This window comes from Paramormyrops kingsleyae, chromosome 24 (genome assembly GCF_048594095.1).
Source record: "Paramormyrops kingsleyae isolate MSU_618 chromosome 24, PKINGS_0.4, whole genome shotgun sequence".
Lineage (NCBI taxonomy): Eukaryota > Metazoa > Chordata > Actinopteri > Osteoglossiformes > Mormyridae > Paramormyrops > Paramormyrops kingsleyae.
The window spans coordinates 755760-776262 of NC_132820.1; the positions used below are offsets into that span (position 1 = coordinate 755760).

General features: G+C 48.9%; 1 protein-coding gene across 22 annotated transcripts in view; it reads left to right on the plus strand.

The window, feature by feature from the left end:
* The first annotated feature begins 477 nt into the window (after positions 1-477).
* The window catches only part of ehbp1l1b (EH domain binding protein 1-like 1b), a 36742-nt gene continuing 16716 nt past the window's right edge, over positions 478-20503 (plus strand). For 3 of the 22 annotated variants that reach the window (XM_072706263.1, XM_072706273.1, XM_072706267.1), the window contains exons 1-15: positions 479-1194; positions 6365-6422; positions 7192-7287; positions 7817-7870; positions 8150-8328; positions 8719-8858; positions 9036-9110; positions 10834-11103; positions 12153-12326; positions 12416-12583; positions 12792-13664; positions 13860-13955; positions 14542-14601; positions 15366-15543; positions 16718-17248. In XM_072706263.1, coding sequence (XP_072562364.1) covers positions 1091-1194; positions 6365-6422; positions 7192-7287; positions 7817-7870; positions 8150-8328; positions 8719-8858; positions 9036-9110; positions 10834-11103; positions 12153-12326; positions 12416-12583; positions 12792-13664; positions 13860-13955; positions 14542-14601; positions 15366-15543; positions 16718-17248 — 3056 coding nt within the window. In that variant the 5' untranslated portion in view covers positions 479-1090. Of the gene's footprint in view, positions 1195-5700; positions 5939-6364; positions 6423-7191; positions 7288-7816; positions 7871-8149; positions 8329-8718; positions 8859-9035; positions 9111-10833; positions 11104-12152; positions 12327-12415; positions 12584-12791; positions 13665-13859; positions 13956-14541; positions 14602-15365; positions 15544-16717; positions 17249-20503 lie in introns of those variants that run through there. The other 19 variants (XM_072706256.1, XM_072706255.1, XM_072706262.1 and 16 more) reach the window with 17 other exon arrangements.

The window sequence follows — 20503 nt, forward strand, 5'->3', positions numbered from 1 at the left end:
TCCAGCACCCCCAGCTGCCCGTGCCTCTCAAACACGTTTATAAATAAACACGAGGAGGGCTGAAGCTCTCGGTCATCTTGTGTAAATCTTTTTTGACCGAAATCTACTGAATTTCCCGTAATATTTGAACAGCAGAGGCGTCGCTTTTTTTGGGGGGGAGGGCGAATTAGTTCCCCGTATAATGTTTTTTAGCCCCCCCCCCCACACTCCTATTGGACTGTAACGTAAATTCATGTTATACATTATAATATATACTACATATTTATGTAGGCCTAGTGCATATTTAATATGTTACATATATTAATTGAGGCTAGTTATAACTGTTACGGTATTTCACCTACGATCTACAAATGAAATAAATATATGCGTCACTTACAAATACTAACCTCTGACAACATCAGCTAACAATTAAGAAGTCGCCCTAAGACAAATATTGTGAAACTGGAAACTTGTGGAGCGCTGGTAAGATCATACAAGATCCAAAGTCTGCGCCTTAATCTAGAGGCGGCAGAGACAGAGATAGACCTTTGCATCGTGCTTCATCATCACGGCTCTGATCGACATGCCTCTCCTGCTCCTCCCTCACTCTGTTACAGAGGGTCAGCCGGGGGGGAAGAAGCAGCATTAAGAATATTCTCAATGAACAGCAATAACCCAGCGGGCTGCTGCCTCCGGAGAGCACAGGGCGGACTCCTTTTTCGCTGCGCCTATCAACTTTCATACAAGATTTGAGAGACTGTTAAGTTGAAAGCAATTACCAGCTGGACTAAAAGCTTAGCGTTACTTTTAGTTAACGGGAAACAGGGCTCCCCATACTAAGAGAGAGCGATGTCCTGGATGTGAGGTCGGTTCCTCTTGTAATTTCCGTATATAGCTATTTCGTATAATAAAAGTGGGAGATGGCGACGTTTCACGTGGAGCCGGACAGCAAGCCCTGTTGAAAACTGCGCCATGCTTCATTTTCACACTTTTTCCTGCTTAATCATGTCTGAACTGAAGTGAAACTTAACTAACGGTGTAATTTTGGATTTCGGCAAGCAATCGGCACATTTTCAGTTTCTGTTCACATTTCACCCGAAGCGCCGGGAAAATGACTTCAGTCTGGAAGAGGCTGCAGCGCGTCGGCAAGAAGGCGTCAAAGTTTCAGTTCGTGGCGTCTTACCAGGAGCTGGTGGTCGAGTGCACCAAGAAGTGGTGAGTGACCCTAACCCTACCGCGAGCTGTCAGTCAGAGTGCACCAGTAAGTGGTGAGTGACCCTAACCCTACCGCGAGCTGTCAGTCAGAGTGCACCAGTAAGTGGTGAGTGACCCTAACCCTACCGCGAGCTGTCAGTCAGAGTGCACCAGTAAGTGGTGAGTGACCCTAACCCTACCGCGAGCTGTCAGTCAGAGTGCACCAAGAAGTGGTGAGTGACCCTAACCCTACCGCGAGCTGTCAGTCAGAGTGCACCAGTAAGTGGTGAGTGACCCTAACCCTACCGCGAGCTGTCAGTCAGAGTGCACCAGTAAGTGGTGAGTGACCCTAACCCTACCGCGAGCTGTCAGTCAGAGTGCACCAGTAAGTGGTGAGTGACCCTAACCCTACCGCGAGCTGTCAGTCAGAGTGCACCAGTAAGTGGTGAGTGACCCTAACCCTACCGCGAGCTGCCAGTCAGAGTGCACCAAGAAGTGGTGAGTGACCCTAACCCTACCGCAAGCTGTCAGTCAGAGTGCACCAGTAAGTGGTGAGTGACCCTAACCCTACCGCGAGCTGTCAGTCAGAGTGCACCAGTAAGTGGTGAGTGACCCTAACCCTACCGCGAGCTGTCAGTCAGAGTGCACCAGTAAGTGGTGAGTGACCCTAACCCTACCGCGAGCTGTCAGTCAGAGTGCACCAGTAAGTGGTGAGTGACCCTAACCCTACCGCGAGCTGTCAGTCAGAGTGCACCAAGAAGTGGTGAGTGACCCTAACCCTACCGCGAGCTGTCAGTCAGAGTGCACCAGTAAGTGGTGACTGACCCTAACCCTACTGCTAGCTGCCGGTGAGGGTGCACCAGTAAGTGGCCGCAGAAACCTAACTCCCAGTGCACGAAGAAGCTGGCAGGTCGGCAAAGCCATGTATGAAATGTCCCTCACGCAAAATGCATTAAGTCTCATTTGAGAAACGGGGCTTTTTGATATGGGACAGTGTGACTGGTTGTTTATGTGTCGCTGCTGTGGCATTTTCATATTGTACGTGCGAGTACAGCAGCACTCATGCACAAGCTGCAGGAAACTCCGGGTATAAATACGCATAGACTGCGGCTGATGCAGGAACTTCTGCTGTCAGAACTTATCAGCAAATCAGCACTGCCTTATTATCGTCAACAACAACAAAAACAACAATAATAATAATAATGTAAAATTGTTGTTGTTGTAGTACTGGTGGTACGCTTAAAGTAAATTTCACACCAGAACACAAACTTAGCAGTAACAATAGTCATGACTAATACTTATGGAGCTACTTTTTAACAGACTGTCAAAGTTAAAACATGACATTGAATCACTATCACGTGAGGATGACGATTGTTACTTATACTAATGTCATGCGCACTAGCTGTATTCTTCCTGTATTACACTCTGTATTACTCTGTGTCCGTATCTTTGTACGTATCTCTCCTAATGCTCTCCCTCTCTCAGTGGATCGGTACAGTTTTATTTGGTTTGTACCCCATTGATCTGTGTGTAACTTTGCTCTTCTGTTGGTCTTCGTTCCACTTGGCAAAGCTGATGGTTGGTGTTACTGACATGGTTAGGAAGAGAATGATAGATGTATTTCAGGCTGGGAGGCCTGGTTAGGAAAGGCTCTAATTATGGGAACGTGGGGGGAGACCTGTGCTTTTTCAATATACAGACTTCTGAGCAGATTTATCAGGGGCTCACGGTTCCCATGTGACAAACTGTCAGTTCAGATTCTGCCCACGGATTCATTCACGCGGGTTGCCAGCACATGCAGACACACACTCAGGGCAGATTACGGTCACTGGTTCACCAAATCCGCATTCCTGTAGAATGCGAGAGGATGCTGGAGCAGCGAAATGAAAGCAGCACCAGCATGAGGAGATTGTGGAATGTCCACGGCTCACAGTATGGGTGACAGCGCGCTAACCGCTTAGCCTCAAGGCCATCCTTCTAGGCAAACGTTACGTCTGTCCAATAATACATGTCAATAAAATGGATGCAGAACACACCACCCATCTGCCGCCTAAACGCTTATTCAGGGGGGTCTGGAGCTTATCCCAGGCACCCTGAAGGACAAGGCAGGGGACGCCCTGGACAGGATGCCGGTCCATCACAGGGCATGAGGCAGGGGGACACCCTGGATAGGCCTGCAGTCTGAACGCAAATGCCGAGAGCGAGCGGGGCAGGCCTGCAGTCTGAACGTGAATGGCGGGAGCGAGCGGGGCAGGCCTGCATACTGAATGTGAATGCTGGGAGTGAGTGGGGCAGGCCTGCAGTCTGAATGTATATGCTGGGAGCAAGCGGGGCAGGCCTGCAGTCTGAACGTGAATGCCGGGAGCGAGCGGGGCAGGCCTACAGTCTGAACATGAATGCCGGGAGCGAGCGGGGCAGGCCTGCAGTCTGAACGTGAATGCCGGGAGCGAGCGGGGTAGGCCTGCAATCTGAACGTGAATGCCGGGAGCGAGCGGGGTAGGCCTGCAATCTGAACGTGAATGCCGGGAGCGAGCGGGGCAGGCCTACAGTTTGAACGTGAATGCCGGGAGCGAGCGGGGCAGGCCTGCAGTCTGAACGTGAATGCTGGGAGCGAGCGGGGCAGGCCTACAGTCTGAACGTGAATGCCGGGAGCGAGCAGGGCAGGCCTGCAGTCTGAACGTGAATGCCGGGAGCGAGCGGGGCAGGCCTGCAACCTGGGGCAGGTTGGCCGCATTCGGGTGACTCTTCTGGTTGATTGCACTTTACGGGGGACCTAATACTATGGCCAGCACCCCCAGTCTATTTTGGTGTGCCCTGTCTGTCCCTTTACCACAGCCCACGTGCCCATCAGCACTGCTTCCATTACTGACCTGTAATGTGAGAGACGGTGGACCAAACAGCCAATGGTGTCACTCCTCTGGAGTCCCTCCCCTCTGCAGCTGTTAGTCAGTTTGGGGCAGCAACTGAGATCATGGGTTTGTAAACAGAAGGTTGTGGTTTTCAGTCCTGGAGGGCAGTGCTCAAAAAGCACCTGAGGCAATTTTCACCAGTGTAGCATCCCACTGTTAAAATGGGCAGTACAGATAATCAAGAAATAATGTTTTGCTTTGAGTAAAAATGAGTCATTTTGATACTGGTAAGGTGCTCTGACATATAAGGGCTCTTGGGTCCTCTGGGGAAATCTCAGAATGGAGGAGTTGTACGGGAAACGTTAACAACTTTCCGGAAACAGAGACCTGATGGTTGTAAGCAGAACTAAAACAAAAAAACCACAGTTGATGTCACATGACCGAGCTCCACTTCCTGTTTCTCACTGGGGCGTAGAGATTAACCCTGCCAGAGTTACTCGCTTTTTAAGACAAGCATGTTGCATTTTAGTTTCTCTTATATGCAGAATCCTTTATTATAGAGCAGCCGTGTCCCTCGTCTTCCAGATCTTTGAACACAGGGAAGATGTAGGTGGCATTTAGGAACACTGACATATTTCAGAGAGCTCAGATAAAACATTGGAATACTCAGAAACGAAAGCAATTGAAATATGACACTAATTTGTGTGAGCAGTCTGATATTATAGTACTATTAAATAGTAATGTTACTATTTCCTGTGGGCCTGCTAAAGCATGCTGCAGCTGTGTGTTAGCTGGTTTGAAAAGCAGTTCAGTTAATAATGACAGTGGGACCTTAAAGGAAAAAGACAGCAGTTCCAGAACGGAGGCCCGGTGTTTGTCTCTCCAGCTTTCCCATTTCCCTCCACTCGACCCCTTTGCCTCTCCAGCTTTCCCATTTCCCTCCACTCGACCCCTTAGTCTCTCCAGCTTTCCCATTTCCCTCCACTCGACCCCTTTGCCTCTCCAGTTTTCCCATTTCCCTCCACTCGACCCCTTTGCCTCTCTAGCTTTCCCATTTCCCTCCACTCGACTCCTTTGCCTCTCCAGCTTTCCCATTTCCCTCCACTCGACCCCTTTGCCTCTCTAGCTTTCCCATTTCCCTCCACTCGACTCCTTTGCCTCTCCAGTTTTCCCATTTCCCTCCACTCGACCCCTTTGCCTGTCCAGTTTTCCCATTTCCCTCCACTCGACCAGTTGATTCCCTGTCGCTTTGCCGCAGCTGCTTCTGGTTTAAAGTGGAGGCTGATCTCACTTGTTTACACGACCCCACCGATGAGGTATGAAGCCTTGTGCTGCCAGCCTGTTGCTGGGGAAACAGGAAACAGGAAGTGATGCAGTTCTGGGATTCCGGCCTTGTTGCTGCTGTCTGGATTAGGAGCCTCTGTGTTTCCCAGGCTGTGCATTACACTCTTACCTCCCGACACAAACGCTGTGTCACGTGTGTCCGCTCGGGGTCGGCGCCCCCTGTAGGTCCACGGAGAAACGGGCGGGGTGACACTCGGTTGTGTCAGTGGCGTTGTCGTCCATGTCAGGGTGTGTGTGGTATATAGAGGAAGGGCGTTGCCCATATTCTGCGGCAGTGAGACACGGCTGCTCTGTGGTCTGTCTGCATGTGTCATCGTCTGCCGGCCTGAGACACCTGCCCTCCTGTATTATTAGCTACTTGGAGCCACTGACACCCATGATGGGGAGCATGTGAAGCTGAGAAGACCACTGAATATAATCCGGGGACATTTCAGCACGATAGCTTTGCTCCAGTAACTCCTAACGGCGCAAGTCACTAGCCAGAGCTGGGAATTCGAAGGTGAAAGGTCAGAGATGAAAGGTTGAAGGTGAAAGGTCAGAAGGACCACAGGGGTCTGATGGCTGAAGGCAAGGTGATTGAGCAAGGGGACTCTATACACCCAGGTCTATGATCAGGAGAAGGTTGGCACCAGAACTTCTGAGCATCTCCTGCTGGTTGTTAGGCCCAGTGGGTTATTTGTGACGGGACGTATCGTATGCTAGCTTTCTGTTGGCCTCCTTTCCTGTTATTTTGCAGGAAGCTTCTCCAGAATTGTCTTACTATGCTTCTCAAAGGCCCACCAACATTTCTGGAACGCTTAAAGCACGCTCTCCAGTTGTCGTGTCAGCAGTGCTACTGTTGTTCCACCCAAAGCCGGGTTTAGCCGCAATTCACGTGGTTAAACAGAAGCTTCCGATGTCAGTGCTGTCCTCCCCTCGTGAGCCCAGCTTCCTTAGCTGCAGTCTGGTCTCTGGCTCCTTCTTTGTCTTGTAATAACGCCTTTGTTTCTGTTCTGCAGGCAGCCGGACAAGCTGAGGGTGGTGTGGACCAGGAGAAACAGACGCATCTGTTCAAAGGTAACAACACTGATGCAGCTTTTAAACACGGGTAGTAATTATTGTGGCTTGTAATTACACATGAACGCGAACCCACCCATCTCAGGATAGTGTGTCACAGGCTAGGAGGCCGTGCTTGTGTCCGGAAGGTCATCAGTTTGAATCCAGTGGCTGGCAGAATGATCACATCACTACTAAGTGCTTGAGCAAGGTCCTTAACTGCAAAAAACTGCTTCTTGGATTCTGGAAAAATATCTTGCACAAGAGAGCAAGATGGGAGTCTGGACAAGCAGAGGAATTCCTGTGTATTTAGACTTGTACAAATGGCAGATAAAGTGTCATTATCCAGTAAAACGTTGTAGGGCACATAAATACAGATGTGCTGGAAATGATACTGTAGACCAGCCAGCAGCTCTGGTGTAATGTGTTACAGGTCGTCAGAGTGGTTTTAGTGCACAGGGCACTGGCATAGTGCTGAGTATGTATGATGGACATTCAGAGCGTCATAGCTTCACCCTCAGCAGGCGTCTTCCTCAGCCACCCTTCTGACCTTCTGCCTGTCTGACCTTCTGGTTCTCTGACCTTCCGGCTGTCTGACCTTCTGCCTGTCTGACCTTCTACCTGTCTGACCTTCCGGCTGTCTGACCTTCTGGTTCTCTGACCTTCTGCCTGTCTGACCTTCTGCCTGACTTACCTTCTGCCTCTTACCTTCTGCCTGTCTGACCTTCTGCCTGATTGACCTTCTGCCTGTCTGACCTTCCGGCTCTCTGACCTGATCATCCCTCTTCAGCTCCATGGATGGCAGCCTGGCATTAAGAACCCCTACAGGGGCATGGTGGTGTGGCCCGTTCCGGAAAACGTGGATATCACAGTCACGCTCTTCAAGGTATGACATCTCGCCGGGTTGAGGTGTGGGATGGTAGGCCTGTGCTGGATCTGCATGTCTGTCACTAAGCGTGGGCAAGATCCTCCTACATGACATACATAACTAAGCTATAATTGCTGAAGATGGTCAAGGTTAGCGGATAGATGTGCCAGTTGAGGTTATTCCCAGAAAAGATGGGTCTTAGGCTGTGTCTAGACCTAGACTGAGTCTGCATGTCTGTGATTAGACCTGATGAGGTTTGTAGGCCTTGAGGTTTGGTACAGCCAAGCATTTTCTGAAGAGCAGCCTGCACTGAGCACTGTACGTCTTATAAGACTTATAACATTTACCATTTAAGGACTACAGTGCACTTTCTCACTGATAAAAAGATGTCCTGGGGGTTCAGGACACATGACAAGATCATCAGAACTGAATAACAGCAGAGCATTATTCACAGACATGTATGCGGTTGCCTGTGGTTATTATGGACCAGATTAGCTTTAAATGGGTCTTCTTGCTGCTTAATGACTGGTTCTGGATGCTTCTCTAGGACCCCCACGCTGATCAGTTTGAAGACAAGGCCTGGACATTCGTCATCGAGAACGTGAGTGTCCATCTTTTATTTCTGGTACTTTCTGTGTTCAGAAGCTTGTCACAGTCTGATGGACCAGTATATGGCTGAGGTCACTTTCCAGTTTCCAGGTCACCTCCAGTACTTAATGACACCATTTATTAGAAAATAATCAAAAATTTGATTGCAAAATTATTATGGACATGGGGTGAATTACTCAGCCTGTCAGCCACTTTGACATGGAGCGGCACGGCTGGCGTTCGGCATGTGCCCCACCATCGCTAACGCATGGCCCATGACCGCCCATCTTAGGAGACGAAGGGCCACCGCAAGGTGCTGGCATCGGTGGACGTGAACATGAAGGAGTTTGCGAGCCCCACACTCACCCAGACAGACCTGACGCTAAAGCTGAAGCCGCTGTCGGTGAAGGTGGTGGAGGCCACGCTGAAGCTGTCCCTGTCCTGTGTGTTCCTGCGCGAGGGCAAGGCTACGTGAGTGACCAGGGCGCCCCCAGCAGGCGCAGTACACCCTTCAGATATGCCACCATGGTTGCATTTGCCAACTAAAAGTTGACATTAGAGGGACATTAGAAATAGAGAAATAGAGAACGGCTATAATCACAATGCGTGTGCCTGCAGTGTTCCTGGTGTGTGCCTGGCGTGTGCCTGGTGTGTGCCTGCAGTGTTCCTGGCGTGTGCCTGGCGTGTGCCTGCAGTGTTCCTGGCATATGCCTGGTGTGTGACTGCAGTGTTCCTGGCGTGTGCCTGCAGTGTTCCTGGCGTGTGCCAGGTGTGTGCCTGCTGTGTGCCCCGTTCATGTGTGAGTGTAAAGTTTGTGTCGGAAAAACGACACAAGCCAGTAAAAATGGCACTGTCCCTCAGGGACGAGGACATGCAGAGCCTGGCCAGCCTGATGAGCGTGAAGCCCACAGACATTGGGAACCTGGATGATTTCAATGAGAGCGACGAGGAGGAGGACAGGAAGCCTGGAGCCGGGGTGGGCACGGCCACTCCGCCGGCAGGTACGCACTGCGACGACACCTCCCTCAAACCACCACCCTACCGGGCCGGTTGGCTTTTTATGTCTTTGTGTCTCTTTTGTGGTTCTTCCAGTTCCTGTGCTCGCTTGGTCTCTGGCTGCCCCGTCTTCCCTCCTCCTGTCTGCATGCCATCTTCTCCTCTTTTATCCTCCTCTCCAGCTCCTCTACCCCCGGCTAGACGATCTCGAGAGCAGGAGTCAAGACCTCCGGGTATGATGGACCCGTCCCTGATAGGTACTCTCCCCCTCACCCACACGCCCCTCTTTTGGTCTAAACTTTGCCGTCATTTTATAGCCCCTGTCCCTCAGCCTGACCTAATGGGGGTGTTTGTTTGTGATGATTAGGGTGCCGTCCCTCTGTGAGCTATGAGTGCTGAGATGTGATGCATTAACCTTTAATGTAAGTGATAAATACAGTGATCGCTACTTGGTTGAAGATGAAGATGACGTTGTGCTGAATCACATTGTCTGCATGCATTAATCCTTGATTCGATCTTGGCTGCCACGGTAACCTCACACTCCCAGGGTTGCTGGTTCGAGGTGCTCCCTCTGTTCTGTATGAGTGTGTGTGTGTGAGTCTGTGTGTGTGTATACCTGTGTTTCCTTGGGGTTCCTGCAGGTATTCTGCTTTACTCCCCAAGGCCAGAGGCACAGAGTCAGACAGACTGGTGCCTCTCCTGTGGCTTCATAGCTCCAGCGTTTGAGGCTCGAGTCCCGCCTCTGCTCTCTGTGCCTCACTTCCTGTGTTGTGTTGTGTTGGTTATAGGGATGTAACGATACACTCAACTCACGATTCGATACGATTCACGATTCTGAGTTCACGATTCTGGGTTCACGATACGATTTTCTCACGAAAGACAAATTTGCCGCAGGCAAATTTATTAAAAAATATTCCATTATTTATCTTTCTAAACTGTGCAACTGAAATTGAATAAAATACTGTTTTAAAAAAAAATCCCAGATCAAAATAATAATAAAAAATCTTCAAATAAATGGTAACGCTTTACATTAACTGCACCTTCAAAATGCTTTTATATTGCATTCATAAAACGTTCAGTACACCTTCATAATGTATTCATTAAGTATTCAGAAATCATTCATAAACATCATGCATGTAGGCCTATACCTTTACATCCTAACATCCCTTAACAGCTGTAATATACATTAATAACAAACATTATATGATAATAACAAACATTATAATTGCATAATCATTTAATGTTTGTTATTATGACGTCGAACTGATGTTGTGAAATGAAATGTAATATTACACCAGTTTTTCTGTTAAGTACCGTGAAGTACTCCTAAAGTAGCGATTCATTTTAAATCGTCATACATTTACACTGATTTCTAACCGATTCGCGGTTCATCGTTACATGCCTAGTTCGTTACCTCCTGCATTTTAAAAGAAGATGCAGTCAGGTGTCTAATTGGTGTCTCTCGGTTGGCCCATAATGAGTGTGTGTGTGGATTAGGTATTCTCTTACATTGTGGGGACCAAATTTAATGTTGTGGGGGCATTTGTCAGGTCCCCAGAAAGATCTGTGAATGCAGTCAAAAAACTAAAAATGTCGAAAGTCTCGTAGGGCTGGGTAGGGGTTAAGGTCATCATGATGGGATTCCCTATAAAAATGATATCATTACAAAGATATATTTACAAACCTGAGTGTGTGTGTGTATGTGTGTGTTAGTGTGTGTTGATACTGACTACTCTAATTATAGCACTTAGCTGGGCTTTGAAGATGGATAGATTTAGCTACAGTATCTATGAGATACACTTCTCTTTTCTTGTTAGCCGGCTCTGCATCTTTACTTTATTTGTTGTCCTTCTGCCTTTCCGTCTCTGTCCTTTCTCTTTTCTTTTCTGTCTTTTTAACACCCTTCCCTCTGCCTTCATGTCCTTTCTCTATTTCCTCATCCTGCTCCCTCTCTCCTCCTCCTTCTCTGCCTCCTCTTAGCCCCTCACTCATCTCCTGGGCAGAAGGATCAGCCCGGCATTGAAATTGGCCCCTTGCTGGCCGGCTCGGTGCCTAATTGCTCGCTTCAGTCAAGACCCCCCCTGCCCAGGCCCCCAAATCCGGCCCCCCCACCCATCCCAGCTGCCCGCACGCGACACACCCATGTGGCTGCCGCTGCCCAGCAGCCAGCACGCCTTCACCCCCCCGCCGGGGTAGTACGCGCCCACCCTCCAGCTCTGCCCAGAATCTTCCAGTCATCAGCTGGCTCAGGTACTGACAAGGGGACCGACATGCCCTGACATGGCCGATATATCCTGATATATCCTGACATATCCTGACACGGCCGATATATCCTGATATATCCTGACATATCCTGACACGGCCGATATATCCTGATATATCCTGACATATCCTGACACGGCCGATATATCCTGACATGCCCTGACATGGCTGATATATCCTGATATATCCTGCCATTTATTGACATGCTCCACAGTTTTATCATTGTCATCTACCTTATTGCATCTGAAAAGCAGCTTTCCTTATTGACTTCTCTTCCATGAAAAATCCCCTTTTATTTTCCAAATTGCAAACCTTCACTTGAGGAATTTCCAAACTGTAACAGAGAATACTTTGATTTACAGCTCTAACCCTGACTTTCTAAATGCGCTTAGTCGTGAAGCTTGTTTATATCTGGTTTTAACGGTAAATATACTATCCTTCCTTTTCTCCCCCCCTCAAAACTCTTCTCCTACCCTATTCCTGCTTCTATTCTTTTCCTCCTGCTCTTCTCCTCCTGCCCCTCTCTTCCTGCCCCTCTTCTCATGCCTCTCTCTTCCTGTCCTTCTCTTGGCTGTCTCCTCCTCCCTCCCCTCTCTTCCTGCCCCTCTTCTCTTGCCTCTCTCTTCCTGCCCTACTCCTCCTGCCCCTCTCTTCCTGCCCCTCTTCTCTTGCCCCTCTCTTCCTGCCCTACTCCTCCTGCCCCTCTCTTCCTGCCCCTCTTCTCTTGCCTCTCTCTTCCTGCCATACTCCTCCTGCCCCTCTCTTCCTGCCCCTCTTCTCTTGCCCCTCTCTTCCTGCCCTACTCCTCCTGCCCCTCTCTTCCTGCCCCTCTTCTCTTGCCTCTCTCTTCCTGTCCTACTCCTCCTGCCCCTCTCTCCCTCCCGCTCTTCTCATCCTGCTTTTCTCCTTCTACTCTTCTTCTCCTGCTCTTACCCTCCTGCCCCTTCTTCTGGTTCTGTTCTTCTCCTCCTGCCCTTCTCCTCTTGCCCCTCTTCTCCTCCTGATCTCTTCCTCCTGGAATCCCTCTTCCCTTTCAGTGCCCATCACCTTTTCACGGGACCCCCCGGGGCCCCAGGACCACCCTGCTGTATATACGATGGCCCCCTCTGGCATGGTTATTCCTCAAACACCTGCACCCACTTCCTCTGAGCCTCCCTCCTCCTTTTCCCCCACCTCCACTTGTTCCCCAAGCCTCCAAGCTGGAGGCACAGGTAGGCCGCTCCCCAAGCTCGCTTCTGGCATGCCATTCTGCCGCCTGCCCTTCATTTCTGACCGCCTGCACTGCCTCCCCCACCCTTAGAGTCCATCCCAGCTACCCCTTCGAATGTCTGCAGGCCTAAACGCGCTATTGCCGCTGATGCAGCACCCACCCCTGTAGACCCCACTGCCCACAGCGCTCCCCAGCTCATGGAAGACCCGGCTTCCATCCCAGAGCCTGCGTCTGTCAGTGGCCCCCCCACAGTGACAGGTAGGCTGGGGCCAGGCTGCTGAGGCACAGCGGCATCATGGGAAGGAGGGCCTCCTACAAAGGAGAGCCTTTCTGCTGTATTGCAGCAAGTAGACCCAGCATAACCAGTTTGCCCTTTCGGGTTAATACTTCCCGTCTTGTTGATTTCCATTTTCTTTCTCTTCCTCTCTCTGTCTTCCCATCTCACTTCATATTTGCCGTACTTCAGTCTCTCTTCCACCTTTCACTTCTCCCTCTGTCCCCTCACACCCCCTGCTCTCAGCAGTGTCCCCAGCTGCCTGGCAGAATGACCCAAGGACGCCCGGACCCGGCACCGCCCCCCCGTCTGATCCCTCCCCATTCCCCGTCCCCCTGCAAAGCAAACCGAACCTGGAGGCCCTGTGTGACCCGGCCTTGACCCCATTCCTTTTGTCTACCCTGTCCCTCCCCTCGCCTCCCCCCGCTTTCTCTGACCCCCCTTCTGTCTTGTTGCCCAGCCTTCTTCCGGCGGTAGCCACAGAACTCGCCCCCTGCTCCACCCCAGAGTCCTCCTCCTTCTCTGCCCCAGAGCCTGCTCCCTTCTCCACCCCAAAGCCCGTCCCCTGCTCCGCCCCAGAGTCCTCCTCCTTCCCTGCCCCAGAGTCCTCCTCCTTTTCCGCCCCAGAGCCTGCTCCCTTCTCCACCCCAAAGCCCGTCCCCTGCTCCGCCCCAGAGTCCTCCTCCTTCCCTGCCCCAGAGTCCTCCTCCTTCACCGCCCCAGAGCCTGCTCCCTTCTCCACCCCAAAGCCGGCCCCCTGCTCCGCCCCAGAGTCCTCCTCCTTCTCCGCCCCAGAGCCTGCTCCCTTCTCCACCCCAAAGCCTGTCCCCTGCTCCGCCCCAGAGTCCTCCTCCTTCCCTGCCCCAGAGTCCTCCTCCTTTTCCACCCCAGAGTCCTCCTCCTTTTCCGCCCCAGAGTCCTCCGCCTTCCCCGCCCCAGAGTCCTCCTCCTTCTCCGCCCCAGAGTCCTCCTTCTTCACCGCCCCAGAGCCTGCTCCCATCTCCACCCCAAAGCCTGCCCCCTGCTCCGCCCTTTTCCCTGCTCTGCCAATTCACTCTGAGTCAGGTACATTTACGAAATGCATGCCAGTTTGTTTGTTTGTTTATACGAAAGATGCTACAGCACCTCTTGCTCTGCATGCAATGCCCTTCTGCTCTCTCTCTCATTCTTTCTTTCTCTCTCTCTCTCTCTCTCTACCCAGCATCCTTTTCTCTGTCTCTGCTAATGTGTCCCACCTCTGTCTCTTCCTCTGTATTCAAGCATCTGCACTGCGGATCAGACTTAGCACTGTCCCCTCCTCCGTGCCCCCGCCTGCCCTCTCCCTTTTGACCAGCCTGCCTTCCCCCCAAGTCCCAGGTATGGAACGTGGATCATTGACCTCCCCGGCTTTCATTGTGACAGCCAGAAGTGACCGGATTGCACATGTGTAGCAGTGCTGCACATTGGCCACTTGCACTTCTCCCTCTCTGCCTCCTTGCATAACTCATGGCCTCCTTCTCCCTCTCTGCCTCCTTGCATAACTCATGGCCTCCTTCTCACTCTCGCACTCTCTGCATAATTATCTCATTTTCACATCTTGTGCCTCATTTTCCGTGTTCCTTTCCCATTAAGACAGGGTTAAGGGTGCAATCCCCTGTAAGGGAATCCCTTATAATCTTGGACCCCACCCCCACCCCAGTCCTAGTATTTGTGTGCCTCCCCCCCCCCCCCCCCAGCAATAAACAGCAACCTGAAAAGAAGAAGAGCAACTGGCATTTATGTTGAAATGAAACTTAACACTTTCTGGACAAACAACACGGAGACATACCCTTAAAATGAAGACTCACCCTTGCCAGAAGTTGCATAAATACAGTAATGTACTTCGGGTGCCACTCAGGGGCGTCCTTGCGCCTATTTTAGGGGCTTTAGCTCTGTGGTCACTGGCCGTTTTGGTTTCTTTCAGAGAGTCACAGGCAGCTGAACACGCTGACTGAGGAAGGGGTCCCCTCACCTTTAACTGTCTGTGAGTAAACCCCGCTGTCTTTAACCTTCTGCCTTGCCTACATCCACCAGTCTTTGAATTGCTTATGCAGTGCAGGCGAGTGAGGAGGGGCCTGGATCCTATCCCGGGGGGGTGTAGAGGACACCCTAGGCGGGGGCCAGACCATCGCAGGGCTCACAGATACACGTACAAGTTGTGCTTTTGTGAGGGATATAAATTGTAATTAGAAATTCACATTTCTCTTCATTATACTTTGTCTGCCAAATTGCTGATGCTGATTTGTAACTTTGGTCACACTTTTCTTAAAGCTCTTGTCTATATTGCACTATAGATACCTTCATAATGCATTATAATGGTCATTGAATTAATAAAGCATCTTCTACTGACAGTCATAAGGCATTATAGTGTTGATTGTAAGATACTTCATAAGCTCCAGTGAAGCTTTCATCTATAATGCACTATAGATACTTTCATAATGCATTATAATGGTCGGTATAAGCATTAAGGATGCTTTGTACTAAATTATAAAGGTATCTATAGTGCATCATAAAGCATTCATAAACTTATAGTAAGTGTTACCATAACTTTTAATAATCTTTTAGATAGAACACATTCAGGTACATATTGTTGCTAATGCTGTCCAAAATAATGAAAGTAAAGCATGTGCAGGTCACACACGAGGATAGTGTGTGGATGTGCCGCCTGATTGGTCTGTGGATGTGCCGCCTGATTGGTCTGTGGATGCAGCGCCTGATTGGTCTGATTCCATCTCCCTGGAAACACAGGCCCAACGGTCCTGGAGGAGCCGACTTCCCCCATGAAAACAACACCCAAGCCCCTGAACATCAGCCGGAAGGAAGACACCCCACGCTCCTCTCGCAGTGCCGGGAGTATCAGCATCGCCAATCAGATTCTGGCCCCCGCTACTCTCAGTCCAGCACCGGTTACTATGGGAACAGCCAGGTGGGTTTTGGGATCAGATTACATGGTTTGCTTCCTCTTGGGTGTTGGGTCTCAATATGTGTAGTTGACCAACGTTGTGTCCCTGTGTTGATCCCGTGTTGTTCCCATGTTCCCGTGTTGTTCCCATGTTCTCGTTTTACATTATCTTCCCCCCTCCGAATATCAAGGATATATCGGTTGCATCCTTGCCAAACAAGACCAATCCCATGATTAGTCTTTTTCCCAAGTTTGCTCTTGGTTGGCAAGTTAGCAAGACCGTTCCTGCCAGGACCACAAGTACGATCTTTGCGTTCTTGGTATTGAGAAACACCCCTTGGCTTTGGCCTCATTGCTGTGCAGTGGTAGGAAAATTAGGTAGCAATGAGAGGGATGCTAAATGAAGTAGCTTCTTAATTGCTTAAATTTTCTTCCTGGTTGAGCTAAAAAATGGATTTGGAGCCATAGTCCCAGTCGTGCTGTGGTGTGGTGTGTTTCCACATGGCTCCCGGAGAAGCAGGGTCTGACGTGGTGCGTTTCCACGTGGCTCCCGGAGAAGTAGGGCCTGTCGTGGTGTGTTTCCACGTGGCTCCCGGAGAACAGGGCCTGACGTGGTGTGTTTCCACATGGCTCCCGGAGAAGCAGGGCCTGTCGTGGTGTGTTTCCACATGGCTCCCGTGTCATCGCACTTTTTAAATAGGTGCTCTGCATAAGCTGTTAAGGAACATTAGCCTCGGGTGTGGGGAGTTCCGCGGCCCTCTGTAAATGCTGCACTGCCCTGCAAAGCTGCTTTGCAGCAGAATGTGCTGTGAGCTTGGGTTCCACTTCGCATCGATACCGAAAGAAAGCTCAGATTTACCGCAGATACCCGTCTCAGCCGCATCTTTGTTAGTGTAAGTTAGCGGTTTGGTTGGAGTGCTTGTCTGGAGCTGAACCGCAGTGTGTGTGTGAGGGAAAGCGTCAAGGCTGAGTTCCGTGTCACATGCATGAGCGTTAGCCACTTCCCAGAGGTCCCAGCCGTATTAAACCCGCTACAGCTGTCATGGCTTGCTATTTTTATATGACTAATTTCTGTCTTGTGAGACGGGGCAGAGTCCTTCTTCATCAGTTTTTGCTTTGACTGTGAAAGTTCTGCGCTAGTGTTGGTCTTTTTCTGCCTTAAGTCTGGATCCTGATCTGAGTTTCTTCTGTCCCTCAGTCCTGAAAGTCTGGCCAGTCTTCCTCCTTCTTACTCAGCAGTAGCCAGAGATCCTGACTCTTTCTCCGGGCGGGATGAGACTGTTGTAGAAGAGAAGTTGGTAGAAACTCTTCCTCCCCCCTGGCCCTTCTTCTCCTCGGAGCCCCGGGCAGAGGAATCATACACTCCCACCCAAGAACTTCCCGCCAAAATCAATGAACTGCTTGTGGAGGAAAAACCTCCTTCAGTCGAGGGAGAAACTAGTTGTCGGGTGACGACTGAGAATGAGCCAACCATCTTTCCTCCTGGCACGCCTCGACCATCTCAAGAAGAGGCAGCAGAGGCAGAAAAGCTACCCCTGGCTGAACTAGAGCCCAACCTTGAGGAGACCTCTGTCCAGGTGCCCCATCTCTCAGCTCAACAGCCAGCCACAGCTGTAATAGTCCCAGACAGCTTGTGTTTAGAGGTGAAAACCAGTGTGAAAGAAGAATCAAGCTTGGTGCCTAAAACTGAAGCGTCACAGGAGCCCAGTGAGGGAGCCCTAGGCGGGGGGTAAGTGTGCAGCTTCCCTCAGCTTAGCCTGGCCTAGCTGCAGAAACAGCTCTGTTTTGGGGGTATATTTAACACAAGAAGCATTGCCTTTACGGATTTTTGTAAAGCAAGTGATTTTTTTTTCTTTTTACCCATGGGCCATTGCTTGAAAATACAAAAATACAGCAAGAGTATTTGTGAAAGACACTGAAGGTCCATTTACTGAACCAGCTAAACTAATTTTAAAGCCATACCCTAGTATCTGTTCGATTATCTTTGGAGTTGCAGGATCTCCTGAGCAAATAACTCTGTGGTTATAAGTTATGATTTGTGTTGCGATCTCCTGAACTGGTCCGTTTCCTGAGTCTGTCTGTGCCATGTATACACTTTGACCTTTGACACTTTGACCTTTGGTCTCACCGTTTCTCTTCATTGGCTGTGGAGCCATGGGAAATTTTCTTGTGATGTTGCACAACAAATCTGAAAGTGTGAGGTCTGGTGTTTGCATATTTCCTTTGTAAATGACATCAGAGCAGGTGAAGAGCTAAAAGGCATGACCAAGTACCCAGGAAACACTGAAAAAATTATGTTAAGCATGACAGCTGAGATGCAGAAATGACTGGCCTCCTGTACTGGCCTCCTGTACTGGCCTCCTGTCCCACTGAGCGATTTGTAAGCAGGGTTACTGTAAGGAGAAGTACAGAGGACTTACTCATTGTAACTAGATGGCCTAATTTTATTTTGACATTTCTTTTGTAATTTCAGGAAAAGTACGTAGCAAAACCACACCAGATCTCCTTCCAGGATGTTTCTAAATATTTGTCGAGCACGTGAGACGTGAGAGAGCGAGACTTGTGTTAGACGGCACACATCCCTCAGATCTGTCTGAACTCCCAGTCAGAGTCACGGTTTCTCAGGATTTCACTTTAGGATTTCTCAGTTACAGAAAATGAGCGGGAGCAGTCAACCCTGGCAACCCTGTTCTAACCCAGTAGAAATGGGGTGGAAAAAGAAAATATCACAGTACTATCTTATGGTCTCCTCTGGGAACACGGTGACTCCTTTGTCTCCATGCCCAGAATTCCTGAGCCCCCCAGTTACTCAAGCCCAGCCCATTGCTTCAGCAAAATATCCTATTTAGGAAGAAGTCCTTCACTGATGGAAATGTTCACATCAGAGGTCCCTGGAGCTCAGTGTTAGAACTGGCTGCACAGGCTGCTACTCTCTTTTAGGATTATGATTGGTTGTTCTGCAGCTACTCTGTCCCGTGTTATGACTGTACTGCTGCTACTCTGTTCCAGTGCTATGATTGGTTGTTCTGCTGCTGCTCTGTTCCAGTTTTATGATTGGTTGTTCTGCTGCTACACTGTTCCAGTGCTATGATTGGTTGTTCTGCTGCTACACTGTCCCAGTATTATGATTGGTTGTATGCTTCTACTCACAAATAGAAAGAGGCGGACGTCTATTAGGAATGCATGGAGTCTCCAACGATAGATTGTTCAGAAAGGATGAAAACAGTTGTTCTTAGTGCTGCTATCATACGGCCTTTTTAGCATTATCTTGAACATGTATAACAGGTGCTTTGTGATGATAGTCTCCTCGGCAGTCAATAACCAGCAAGAGCCATATGATGACACTGTTAATATAATGGTAATTGTGAACATCAATTCATCTGCTAGTGATGATCTGGAACTTTGCAAAACAATCTTCTGCAGTATAACTTGGTTTAAAAACAGGGACATCTCAGCCAGGGTATATGTCTTCCTCCAGTCTCTCCTCGACTACTTTCCTTGTCTGATCTCATCATTATTGGGCCACCTTTCCCATGCATAACATGGGAAATGATCATTTACTGAAGACCTGCAGAGCAGCAGTATTGGCTGGTTCAGTAAATTTCACCCGTACCTCATATTCTGCTGAACTGGCCTAATTGTCGGGGTTTGTTATAGGGCACCTAATGTAGCTGTAGAGGAAAGCAGAATATTATATGATGATATCAGGATTATGAGTAATAAAAATGATGTGGTGGTTATGGGTGATTTTAATTTACCTGGGATACAGTGGGACACAGTCTCTGGCTCTTCTGTAAATGAACTTGAGATGGTGGAATTAGTACAGGATTGTTTTTTTACTCAGTTTGTTAATACTCCTACCAGGGGAGAAGCCCTTCTTGATCTCGTTTTTTGTAATAACCAGGATAGGATTGGAAAATTAGAGGTTTTAGACCCATTGTACGGTAGTGATCATAACATGGTTAAATTCGAGGTTAATTTTAGTGTCCGAAGAGCAAAGTCTAAATTAAAAGTATACAATGTTAGGAAGGCTAACTTTAATGGTATGAGACGGAAATTAGAAACTGTAAACTGGACAGAGTTAAATAGCAAAACAGTTGAAGAGGCATGGGAATTTTTCAAAAGCACATTGTTGCAAGTGCAAGAGGACTTCATACCTGTTTCCAGCAAAACTAAATCTAGGAAACGACAACCAAGGTGGTTTACTAAGGAAATTAAGAGTAAAGTCAGGAGGAAAAGGGCTCTGTTCCACAACTGGAAAATAACTAATGATTTCAAAATCAAGCAGGAGTATCTAAGTCTACAGGCAGAGTTAAAAAATGACATTAGGCTATCAAAGAGGGATGTAGAAAGAAAAATTGCATTGGAGGCTAAGCATGACAGTAAAGGTTTCTTCCAATATTTTAACTCCAAGAGAGCACTAAAAGCTGAAATCACTAATTTGCAGGATAGTAAGGGCCTTATAATTGATAACGAAATTGATATGGTAAACGAGTTTAATGATTATTTTTCAAGGGTGTTCACAATAGAGAACACAAGTAATTTACCACCAATTAATACGAATACAGCATCGTCTATGACCAATATATGTATAACTGAGGTTGATGTGATACTAAGCCTAGCTAAACTCAAAATAAATAAATCGCAGGGGCCTGATGGCATCTTACCTTTAGTCTTGAAAGAGATGAGGGATATTTTAGCCAACCTTTGACTTTAATATTCCAGAAATCGTTATCTGCGGGTGTGGTACCATCAGATTGGAAGCATGCTAATATAACACCCATATTCAAAAAAGGGGATAGAAGTAATCCAGCAAACTATAGGCCAATCAGTTTAACTAGCATTACTGGAAAAATAATGGAAGCTATAATTCAAGTGAAAATGGTAGATTACCTAGATGCAAATAACATTATAAAGGATAGCCAACATGGATTTAGGAGAGGTAGATCCTGCCTAACGAATCTGCTTGAGTTCTTTGAGGAAG